The sequence below is a fragment of the Lynx canadensis genome, chromosome D1 (assembly GCF_007474595.2).
Source record: "Lynx canadensis isolate LIC74 chromosome D1, mLynCan4.pri.v2, whole genome shotgun sequence".
Lineage (NCBI taxonomy): Eukaryota > Metazoa > Chordata > Mammalia > Carnivora > Felidae > Lynx > Lynx canadensis.
Genome location: NC_044312.2, coordinates 66,659,153 through 66,672,173, shown reverse-complemented (window position 1 = coordinate 66,672,173; position 13,021 = coordinate 66,659,153). Strand labels below are relative to the sequence as shown.

At 35.5% G+C, this 13,021-nt stretch overlaps 1 protein-coding gene across 3 annotated transcripts in view; it reads left to right on the top strand.

The window, feature by feature from the left end:
• The window catches only part of SBF2 (SET binding factor 2), a 500,238-nt gene that overhangs the window by 357,580 nt on the left and 129,637 nt on the right, over window positions 1-13,021 (top strand). For all 3 annotated transcript variants that reach the window (XM_030330868.1, XM_032594814.1, XM_030330866.1), the window contains exon 17: window positions 11,460-11,528. In XM_030330868.1, the coding sequence (XP_030186728.1) occupies window positions 11,460-11,528 (69 nt within the window). The remainder of the gene's footprint in view (window positions 1-11,459; window positions 11,529-13,021) is intronic.

Below are 13,021 nucleotides of genomic sequence, written 5' to 3'. Positions count from 1 at the left end.
TGCATGCAACATACCTGAGGCCATGATAATCTACTGTAGTAAAGGCAACCCATCTTTGTTACATAACTACATCTGGTTTCTGCAGACACCAGACTGGAGAATTAAATAGAGATAAGACAGAGACCATTACTCCTGAATCCTTTAGCTCATAAGAAGGGAACTAATTTTCATTATCAACACCAATAAATCCATTTAAAATAGGGACTAAAATTTCATACCAAATAGTGGGGACAAGGGTTTGTTTGGTACATTGTATTTTCTAAAAAGTCATAAAATTTTATTTAAAAAATATAGGTTACAATTTTCATCATGTGCTGATTGTTGTAGAACTAAGTATAAATCTGACTTTGTTTGGGTGAGGGAAAAGTGTTTAAAATATTTTTTGCTAGCAAAGTCACATGGTGGTTTACTTTGTGTTTGGCTTTTATAGCACTTTCCTAAGGACGATTTTTGTAAAAATTTTTAAAGCCTTCATTATTTTATCCCCCAGGGACACCCTTAATCCTTTGACATCAATTGTTTTCTTTTAAAGCATATATAAAATCATCCTAACTTATTATCTTTTTTTTACTTGATCTGACTTTGTTGGATTTTCCTTTGTTATTATGATTTGATTTAAGCACTTCTTTGGCATCACTATGGTAGGTTTCGTGACATCCTATCTTGTATTGGCACATGTTTACCCTGATGTGATTTAATTGGATAAGTAGAGAATAGATGCAGCAGTAACCAAGAGGTATGTTTCAGTGGAGACTAATTTGATGATGGTAATGATGGTGGTGGTGGTGATGTATTCTTTTGTCTTGATCAAAAGAATATGTTTGGTAGAGTCATTGTGATGTTGGATATACCTATAATTCATTCATTTGCACTTTCATGTAGTATTCCTTTGTATATTATACCACATTTTATTCATTTTTCCAAATACCTTTTTTTCCTTATATTTGGCACTCACCAGACAGACTCTTTACAGATGAAGAATAACTTCATTATTTATTTTACGTTCTCCTAACTACTTTCTCTGTTTTCTATTTATATCACCCTGTTGGGCATATTTTAGAAACTTTGACATGATTCCCTGTATTTCTTAATTGTTTTAAATTCCTGAAGATAGAAATGGAATAAAAGGATACCATGACAAAAAATTATCTTCCATCCCTTCTTTTGTATCTTAATTTTAGCAAGCATATTTTCAATTTTCAGTTGCTTTTTTATAGATGTAATATAGTTTCAAACTCTGAGGATATTATTTATAATTGCTAGAAAATTTCTTAGTCTGAATTATATGTTTCCACAGATGCCATTTTTACATTCCATTTCATACTTTTTTGCCTTTGAGAGGCAAGAGAACGTAAAGGTTTAAAGCACAAATCCTAGAGTGAGACTACCTGGGTTTGAATTCTGGTTCTGCCATTTGTAGCCCTGTAACCTCTTGAGAGCCTCAGTTCCTTCATCAACAAAATGGATAAAATTATAGTATCTACCTTCTAGAGATGTGAAAATTAAGTGAAATAATTTGTATAAATTCAGATTTAAAGCATGTCTGGTACTTTGTAAGCACTCAATAAACGTTAGCTATTATTACTATATGCCAGGTGCAGTGTTCTAGTTTCCAGGCATATAAAATTAAAGCAGACGTGGGCCATTCACTCAAAAACTTATAACAAAGATTGATATTATTTGTCAAGCCTAGCATTCATGTTCCATCCCAGTGGGAGTCATGGTACATATTAAATAACCATAGTGGTTCAAAATTATGATATATTCTTTGTTGTTATGTAAATTAATTTAGCATTAAAATATAACCTGAAACTATAATGGGAGTTCTTGTACTTATTTTGTGCTTAGCACTGTACTTGGAAAGACTAAGAACATATAGGGGTAGGTGTATAGAAGTTCCCAGGGGCAAGAGTGTAAATGACAAAGCAAGGCGTGGATGGTATTCCTAGGGATATTACATGCTATAAGAATTACAATGATGTGGAATAGGTGGTAAATAAAGCAGACTGCCTATAGCTGCAGCTTGTGGTAGGAGGGCCATTTGGTTAGTTGGGTTTGGAAATGGATCCACACCATGGAGGGCTTACAAGCGTGGCTCATGAGTTTGGCCATTATCCTGTAATGGTCAGAGATTTTTGAACAGGAGAGTAATATGATATAAAAAGGTATTTTGTCGGGGCGCCTGGGTGGCGCAGTCGGTTAAGCGTCCGACTTCAGCCAGGTCACGATCTCGCGGTGCGTGAGTTCGAGCCCCGCGTCAGGCTCTGGGCTGATGGCTCGGAGCCTGGAGCCTGTTTCCGATTCTGTGTCTCCCTCTCTCTCTGCCCCTCCCCCGTTCATGCTCTGTCTCTCTCTGTCCCAAAAATAAATAAACGTTGAAAAAAAAAAATTTTTTTTAAAAAAAAAAGGTATTTTGTCTGTGGTAGTTTAATTTTTGTCCCTATGTAGAAGACATAAATAAGTGTTCTCAGTGTTTTGGACAATTCAAAAAACTTCTGAGTTCTACCTAATCTCAACTCTAAAAATAAAGTCAATTCTGTAAGACATTATGCCTCTCAATCTCATTTTTTCCTTTAATATTTAAATATTTTATTTTTGAGAAATTCCCAAGTTTTGTGAAATAGAAATGCTGGGCCATGACAGTTCAAAGGTACACAGATTAAAAGTATGAAATAATTGAAGGTAATGGGAAATTAAGATTGCAGGGCTCACTCTTCAGTTGTAGCAGGAAAATTAAAGGTAAACTACATAGCAAACTTCAGAATAAAACATGTATAAGTATTCAAGTCCTTGCAAGTTTATAAATTGCCTGTTAGGTCTGCAACTACATTGCTATTATGTGGCCAAAGCACATGGGACTTCAGGATGTGTATTTATGGACTGATTGCCCAACAGATAACTGCACTATTCCGGAATGCTATTGCTAGCTATGTCAATAGTTTTAGACTTATTGTTTTAAAATTTTTCCATTTTTCAGCCTAATTAACTTAGAATGTCTCTAACGTGATTTGCAAAGAATTTTATATTTATATTTTGCAATCAGCATTTGACTGGCGCTCAGGTTTGAGACATGCACTACAATGTGTAAACATCTTGTACGATAATAAAGAGTTCCTAAATGTTTTATGATTGCCTGTTCCCTGCTAATTGGTCATGGATTGAAAATCCCTATTGTTTAATTTTTTTTAATTTGTGGGAAATTTTTATAAATGAGTGTGTGGGGCTTCATATCACAGCTGTTGTCATTTAAAGTTTGGACAGCATCATTACAAATGAAGCCCTGCTGTGAAATCAAAGTCAAAAGGCATCTTGGCATCCCAACCATTTCCTTAGGAGAAGATTACAGCTCAAGTCTGTTGAATTTTATTGCTTTGGGCCCCATGACAGTCTTCAGAAACATGCAAGGCATTTCTGTTAAAGAAACTCAGATGTGCTAGGACACAGGGGATGACATTCTTGTGCATAGCAGAGTCTTAAGCAAGGGGGTAAGGAATAAGGAAGAAAAAGATGATTCACACTTTTTGTTGTGTTCTGGGATTATTTTATAAAGTCCATGGAAGTGATAGAGAACATAGTGTGAGTGATACCATATAGGAAAAAGGTGTGATATTTTCCTACATGGCCTGACTGTATATTTTTTTCAGCTTTATTGAGGTATAGTTGACAAAATTGTAATATATTTAAAACGTACAACACAACAGTTTATATGGTACACGTTGTGAAAGGATTGCCACAATTGAGTTAATTAACATATCTATCACTTCACATATTCATATGTTTACCTTTTTGGGGGGCAAGAATACTTAAGTTGTGTTTTCTCAGCAAATTTCATTTATACAACTATACTATCAACTATACTCACCATGTTTTACATTAGATTCTCAGACCTTATCATCTTACAGTTTAAAGTTTCTACCCTTTTAGTAACCTTTGTCCATTTCCCCCACATCCCAGCGCCCAACAAACAACCCATTCTACTCTGTTACTGAGTTCAACTTTTTTTTTTAAGTTCCATCTATAGGTAGTGTCATGCAGTATTTGTCTTTCTTTGTCCGGCTTATTTCACTTACCATAACACCCTCTACATTCATCCACATTGTTACAAATGGCAGGATTTCCTTCTTTTTTAAGGCTCAGTAACATTCCATTGTATATGTATACCCCATTTTCTTTATCTAGTCATCCATTGGTGGACACTTAGGTTGTTTGCATACCATGGTTATTGTGAGTAATGCTGCAGTGAACATGGGAATACAGATAATCTTTTCAAGATAAGGATTTCATTTCTTTCAAGTATATACCCAGAAGTGGGATTGCTGAATCATATGGTACTTATATTTTTAATTTCTTGAGGAACCTCCTTACTGTTTTCCATAGTAGCTGTCCCAATTTATATTCCCACCAATATATTCCACATACTCACCAGCACCCATAATTACTTGTCTTTTTTTTAGCATTATTTTTTAAATGTTTGTTTATTTAGAGAAAGAGTGTGTGAGTGGGGAAGGGGCAGAAAGAGAGAGAAAGAGAGATTCCCAAGCAGACTCCATGCTCACTGCAGAGCCCAACGTGGGCCCCCATCCCACAGCCATGAGGTCATGACCTGAGCCTAAATCAAGAGTTGGACATTTTAACTGACTGAGCCATCTAGGCGTCCAACTTGTCTTTTTGATAATAGCCATTCTAACAGGGATAAAGTGATATTTCATTGTGGTTTTGATATGCATTTCCCTGATGATTAACCATGTTGAATACCTTTTTATGTACCCATTGGCCATTTGGATGTCTTCTTTAGAAAAATGTCTATTCTGTTCCTTTGCAAATTTTTAATTGGGTTGCGGGGCTTTTTTAGCGTTTTTGGGGGTTTTTTGTTTGTTTGTTTTGCTATTGAGTTGTATGAGTTCCTTGTTTTCTCCCTAGCACTTTTATAGTTTCAGGGCTTATGTTCAAGCCTTTAATCCATTTTGAGTTGATTTTTGTGTATAATATAAGGTAGGGGTCCAGTTTTATTCTTCTGCCTGTAGATATTTAGTTTTCCCAACCTGACTATATCTTAAAATAAAAACCTAAATGTGCCTCCAAGGTAATGACTGCCTTCAAAATCATCTCTCAGTTGATTATATGATATTTTTGAAATGAGTTCTGATTGATTGGTATTCCTCATTCTTCCCCTCTTCCCTCCTTCCCTTACTCCTTCCTTGTCTCTCTCTCCCTCTCCTCCTTACTCCTCTCTTCTCTTCCTTTTCTTCCTCTCTCCTTTCTAGCACATACTCTTTTCTACTAGTATACCTGATAGATGTTACTTAAATAGCTCTATTAGTCACTCTTTTTATATCTAAACTTCATGTTCCAGAATTTAAAACCAAAGATCACTTGATCTAAGTTAAGATCTATCCAACCAGTAACCTAACTCCAGCAATCATTTCCAAAGACACATCATGTGTGAATATGGTTGTCCCTCATATTTTAAGGATGTGTTCCATTCAACCATGGATTCATCTCATCCCTATAAAATGTGTTATTTGTCATCTGTTTTCCCTTTTGGAGTAGTTTCCTGAGTTTATTGACTATGAAGTGCCTTCCATATAGTAGATAATATTTGTTGAATGAATGCAAATTGTTATCCCAAGGAATATCCTGCTAACGACTCTAAACACTCATTCTGGAAATCTATGACTTAGCAAGATAATTTGTTTCTACTGATCTTTCTGCTTTGTGAGTGTCTGAAAAAGATATAAATCATTCATCAGCTTTCCATAGACATTGATACTGCTTCTTATTCACTGCTATAATAATACTGCTATCGAGCTAATAGTTTAGTAAGGAGACAGAAAAGTAAATAGATAATTACAGTATAGTATGCTATGCTAAGTATATCCTAACCTCAGCGATAATAAAAAATATGTGTGTGTGTGTGTGTGTGTGTGTGTAATATTTGCTATGTGCCAGGTACAATGTTAAGTATTTTACTTATATTACTGGTTTTTAACTTAAATACATTGTGGTCTGACAACCATATCTATATGTTATTAATCTTTTGAAATTTACTGAGAGTTCTTTTATGGCCAAGTATAAAGTCAAGTTTTCTAAACCCATCTGAACAGGGTTAGAGTATAAACAGATCAAGTAGTGTTCTATAGTGTTCTATCCATTAGCTCTAACTTTTTAAAAATCTTCCATACTGATTTTTCTACCTGCTTGAGGTATTAAATACTGAAGTGGTATATTAAAATCTTTCAATGCAATTGTGAATTTATCTGTATTTTTTATATGTCTGTCAGTTTTTGCTTTAATGTTTTCAGTTGAAGGCTAAGTTAATTAAGTTTAAACACATTTAAAATTGTTATATAGTTGTGATAAATTGAGCTATTTTATATAATGCTTCTTTTTATTTCTTGTAATGCCTTTTTCCTTAAGATTATTTTATATGATTGTTAATATAGGTATTTCACCTTCTGTTGGTATTTGCTTGGTAAATCCTTTCCCATTCTTTTAACCTTTGTGTATTCTTGAGTTACAGATATATCCTTTTTAAACAAAAAATATATGGAATCTAATTTTTTATTCAGTGATAATCTTTGCCTTTTAGCCAGAATATTTGGTTCTTTTCTGCTATTATAATTTTATTTATTGATACCATCTTATTATTTTCTCATTGTTTCTCCTTGGGGGGGTTCTTTTCCTCTTTCTTGCTTTCCTTTGAGTTAAAAATTTTTGTTTGTTTTCCTCTCCATTTTTTTTCTCCATTAGATTGGAAGTGGTAACCCATTCTATATTCCTTGGCAATAATATTTTTTCTTTTGAAATTTTTATTTAAATTCCAGTTAGTTCACATAAATTAATTCCTCACTTATATATAACACCCAGTATCCATCATAACAAGAGCCCTCCTAATACCCATCACCCATCTAACCCATCCCCCACCCACCTCCCTACATCAACCCTCAGTTCTTTCTCTGTCTATAAGAGTCTCTTATGGTTTGTTTCCCTCTCTCTTTTTTTCTTTTCTTCCCTTTCCTGTATATTCATCTGTTTTGTTTCTTAAATTCCACAAATGAGTGCAAACATATGGCATTATGGTAACATATCATTTGTGAGTTCGAGCCCCACATCAGGCTTGCTACTGTCAGCACAGAGCCTGCTTCTGATCCTCTGTCCTTCTCTCTCTGCCCCTCCCCAGCTTGTTCTCTCTCTGTCTCTCAAAATAAATAAACTTATAAAAAATAAAAAATAAAAAAGAAGAGTTAATACTTATTCTTCTCAAACTATTCCAAAAAATAGAAGAGGAAGGAAAACTTCTACATTCATTCTATGAGACCAGCATTACTAAAACCAAAGACTTCACTAAAAAAGAGAACTACAGGCCAATATCCCTGATGAACATGGATGCAGAAATTCTCAATAAAATACTAGCAAACCGAATCTAACAGTACATTAAAAAAATCATTCACCAATTTGCATTCCCACCAACAGTGCAAGAGGGTTCCCGTTTCTCCACATCCTCTCCAGCATCTATAGTCTCCTGATTTGTTCATTTTGGCCCCCAATGTTCATAGCAGCACTCTCAACAATAGCCAAATTATGGAAAGAGCCTAAATGTCCATCAACTGATGAATGGATAAAGAAATTGTGGTATATATACACAATGGAATACTACGTGGCAATGAGAAAAAATGAAATATGGCCTTTTGTAGCAACGTGGATGGAACTGGAGAGTGTGATGCTAAGTGAAATAAGCCATACAGAGAAAGACAGATACCATATGGTTTCACTCTTATGTGGATCCTGAGAAACTTAACAGGAACCCATGGGGGAGGGGAAGGAAAAAAAAAAAAAAAAAAAAGAGGTTAGAGTGGGAGAGAGCCAAAGCATAAGAGACTGTTAAAAACTGAGAACAAACTGAGGGTTGATGGGGGGTGGGAGGGAGGGGAGGGTGGGTGATGGGTATTGAGGAGGGCACCTTTTGGGATGAGCACTGGGTGTTGTATGGAAACCAATTTGTCAATAAATTTCATATAAAAAAAAAATCATTCACCACAATCAAGTGGGATTTATTCCTGGGCTGCAAGGGTGAGTCAATATTTGCATATAAATGTGATATTAATCATAGAAAGGATAAGAACCATTTGATCATTTCAATAGATGAAAAAAACATTTGACAAATTACAACATCCATTCATGATAAAAACTCAAAAAAGTAGGTTTAGAGGGAACATACCTCAACATAATGAAGGGCATATATGAAAAATCCAGTTAATGTCATCCTCAATGGGGAAAAACTGGGAGCTTTTCCGGTATGGTCAGGAACAAGACAGGGATGTCCACTCTCATCACTTTTATTTAACATAGTACTGGAAGTCCAAGCCATAGCAGTCAGACAACAAAAAGAAATAAAAGGCATCCAAACTGGCAAGGAAGAAGTAAAAAACTTTCCCTATTTGCAGACAACATGATACTCTATATAAAATACCTGAAATTTTCCACCAAAAAACTGCTAGAACTGATACACAAATTCAATAAAGTCCCAGGATGCAAAATCAACATAGAAATCTGTTGCAGTGAAGCAGCAGAAAAAGAAATCAAGAAATCAGTCCCATTTGCAATTGTACCAAAAACAGTAAGATACCTCGGAAGAAATCTAACCAAAGAGGTAAGACCTGTACTCTGAAAAGTATTAAACACTGATGAAAGAAGTTGAACATGACACGAAGAAATGGAAAAACATTGCATGTTCATGGATTGGAAGAACAAAGATTGTTAAAATGTCTATACCACTTGGGGTGCCTGGGTGGCTCAGTCAGTTGGGCACCTGACTTGGGCCCAGGTCATGGTCTCACGGTCCGTGAATTCAAGCCCCGCTTCGGACTCTGTGCTGACAGCTCAGAGCCTGGAGCCTGTTTTGGATTCTGTGTCTCCCTCTCTTTCTGACCCTGCCCCGTTCATGCTCTGTCTCAAAAATAAATAAACGTTAAAAAAAAAAAAAGTCTATACTACTTAAAGCAATCTACACATTTAATGCAACCCCTATCAAAATACCAACAGCATTTTTCACAGAGCTAGAACAAATAATCCTAAAATTTGTATGGAACCACAAAGCAACCTTAAAGAAGAAGAGCAAAGCTGGAGGCATCAGAATTCTGGACTTCAAGCTATAGTACAAAGTTGTAGTGATTAAAACAATATGCCACTGGAACAAAAATAGACACATAGATAAATAGAACAGAACAGAAAACCCGGAAGTTGACCCACAACTATACAATTAACATTTGACAAAACGTGAAAGAATATCCAATGGAAAAAAAAGTCTCTTCAACAAATAGTGTTGGGCAAACTGTTCAGTTGGGAAAACGAAACAATAACATGCAAAAGAACGAAATTAGACCACTTTCTCACATCATACACAAAAATATATTCAAAACAGATTAAAAACCTAAACGTCAGATTTGAAACCAGAAACTCCTAGAGAAGAAGAGAGGCAGTAACCTCTTTGACATCAACTGTAGCAACTTCTCACTAGATATGTCTCGAGGCAAGGGAAACAAAAAGCAAAAATAAACTATTGGGACTTCATCAAAATAAAATGCTTCTGCACAGCAAAGGAAACAGTCAGCAAAACTAAAAGGCAGCTACAGAATGAGAGAAGATATTTGCAAATGACATATCGGATCAAGGGTTAGTATCCAAAATATACCAAAGTCTTATAAAAACACCCAGAAAATGAATAACCCAGCTAAAAAATGGTCAGAAGACATGAACGGACATTTCTCCAAAAGACATACAGATGACCAACAAACATGTGAAAAGATGCTCAATATCACTTATCATCAGGGAAATGTAAATCAAAACTACAATGAGATATCACCTCACATCTATCACAATAGCTAAAATCAAAACCACAAGAAACAACAGGTGCTGGGAAGAATGTGGAGAAAGGGGAACCCCCTTGCACTGTTGGTGTGAATGCAAACTGGTGCCTCCACTCTGGAAAACAGTATGGAGTTTCCTCAAAAAGTTAAAAATATGACTTACACTAGGATCCAGAAATTGCACTAATAGGTATTTACCCCAAAAATACAAAAAAACTAATTCAAAGAGATACATTCACCCTGATGTTTATACCATTATCTACAATAGCCAAACTATGGAAAGATCCCAGAGGTCTAATCTACTGATGAATGGATAAAGAGAAAGTGATGTGTATATATGTACATATATACATTGGAATATTAGCCATCAGAAAGAATGAAATCTTGCCATTTGCAAGGATATGAATGGAACTAAAGAGTATTCTGCTAAGTGAAATAAGCCAGAGAAAGATACCATATCATATCACTTATATGTGGAATTTAAGAAACAAAACAAAGAGAAAAAAAAAGAGAGAGAGGAAGGCAAACCAATAAACAGACTCTTAGAAAAACAGAAACTACAGAGAACAAACTAATGGTCACCAGAGGGGAGGTAGGTGGGGGGGGGGGGGGAATGGGTGAAAGAGGTGATGGGGATTAAGGACTGCACTTGTGATGAGCACTGGGTGTTGTATATAAGTGATGAATCACTAAATTCTACACCTGAAACTAATATTATGCTGTGTATTAACTAAATGGAATTTAAATAAAAACTTAAAAAAATTTTTCCCAAATTTTTTTTGTCTTGTTTCTAAAATAATGTGCTTCAGATACAGGAGTACTGATGCATAGGGGCACTTGTACCCCAATGTTTATAGCAGCACTCTCAACAATAGCCAAATTGTGGAAAAAGCCTAAATGTCCATCAACTACTGAATGGATAAAGAAATTGTGGTTTATATACACAATGGAGTACTACGTGCCAATGAGAAAGAATGAAATATAGCCCTTTGTAGCAACGTGGATGGAACTGGAGAGTGTGATGCTAAGTGAAATAAGCCATACAGAGAAAGACAGATACCATATGGTTTCACTCTTATGTGGATCCTGAGAAACTTAACAGAAACCCATGGGGGAGGGGAAGGAAAAAAAAAAAAAAGAGGTTAGAGTGGGAGAGAGCCAAAGCATAAGAGACTGTTAAAAACTGAGAACAAACTGAGGGTTGATGGGGGGTGGGAGGGAGGGAAGGGTAGGTGATGGGCATTGAAGAAGGCATCTTTTGGGATGAGCACTGGGTGTTGTATGGAAACCAATTTAACAATAAATTTCATATATTTAAAATAAAATAAAATAAAATAAGATAAAATAATAAAATTAAAATAAAATAAAATATAATAAAATAAATAACAAAATAAAATAATGTGCTTCAAGGACAGTTTTGTTTTGTTTTGTTTTGTTTTTTCAAATTTACCTAAGCAAGACTTAGTGACAATTTGGAACAAAAGTAAAAACCCCTTAAGACAGCAAACAATGTGTCCTAGATTTTTGTTTCCATATATTTGTGATTTCTGGTAAATGTCCTAATAATGCTCATTTCTCTTTGTTTTGTTTAAGGATTGTTCAAGTTTAGAAGAATATAACATTGCTGCAGCATTACTCCCTTTGACCAGTGCTTTCTACAGGGTAAGTTTCATTGGTCTATACATAAGCTCATTATGATTCATATAAATGTATGTAGTTTGATTTATCATAAAACTACATGAATCTTGTCCCCCGGTATGTCTAACATATATCTGTAGCAATATTTATTATAACATTTATTGCATACAGTTGACCCTTGAACAACACAGATTTGAACTACACGGGTCCACTTATTTGTGGATTACATGTGCAGTACAGTACTGTAAATGTATTTTCTCATCCTTATGATTTTCTAAATAGTATTTTCTCTAGTTTACTGTAAGCATACAGTATATAATACATATAACATACAAAATATGTGTTAATCAACTTTGTGTTGTAATGCTTCCAGTCAACACTAGGCTATTAGTAGCTAAGTTTTGGGGGAGTAACAGTTATGTGTGGATTTTTGACTGCACAGGGGTCAATGCCCCAACCCCCACATTGTTCAAGGACCAACTGTACTATGTGTAGAAAATTTAATATATAATTATAAATCATCTCCTAAGAGAGAATCCCGCCATTGCAGCCCTGCTTTATTTTTCTTTATAGCTGAATTTGTACCTGAAATACCTGAAATTATATTATGCATTCGTTTGTTTACATATGAGTATTTTTCCCTACTGCAGAAAGTAAATTTCATGAGGCTAGGATATTGTCTTATAAATATTTATTGATAAGGCCAAGTTTTGTTTTTTTTTTTAACTTCAGTCTGTCCACAGTCTCTGAGTTAAATGTCTTAACCTTTAAAGGTTCTCCATAATCAGGAACTCTTTCTCTGCTGCTGTGTCACTGCATATCCCTCTTTCTTCCGACTTATTGTCCCTTCTTCTTTTAAAACAAAAAGTGGAATTATGATGTTCACACTTCAGAGAACTGGCAGGTCATACTAAACATGCTCAGGAAACAAAGACAAATCTCAAAAATACCAAACAAATGAATTTTAGGTTTAGAAACTAATGGCTGGAGCTTGAGCATCATCTTTTGGTCTTCCCTCCCCAGCTTAACCCTACCTCCGGGCCCATTCCAGTTTTCCTTCAATGAATACATACCAGCCTTCTCTGAACTCCCTCACACTTCATCTCATTCCGCTGCTAGCATGGAGAACACTGTTACAAAAATAGGCCAGGCTGTCCTGGATCCTAAGCTTAACCTAGGAAAGGTGTGTCTATATCTCAGAGCAGCCAGAAAACTCAGTCCTCTGTCTAACTAGCCTTCATGTAGGGCCTCACATGGCATTTGTTAAAGAAAATGGCATTTTTAGGGGCATCTGGCTGGTTCAGTTGGTTGAGCTTCTGACTTCAGCTCAGGTCATGATCTTGCACTTTGTGAGTTCAAGCCCTGCATCAGGTTCTGTGCTGACAGCTCAGAGTCTGGAGCCTCTTTTGGATTCTGTGTCTCCTTCTCTCTCTGTGTCCCACCCCACCCCCCACTCCCACATTTGCTCACTCTCTCTCTCAGAAAAACAAACATTAAAAAAATTTTTTTTTATTTAT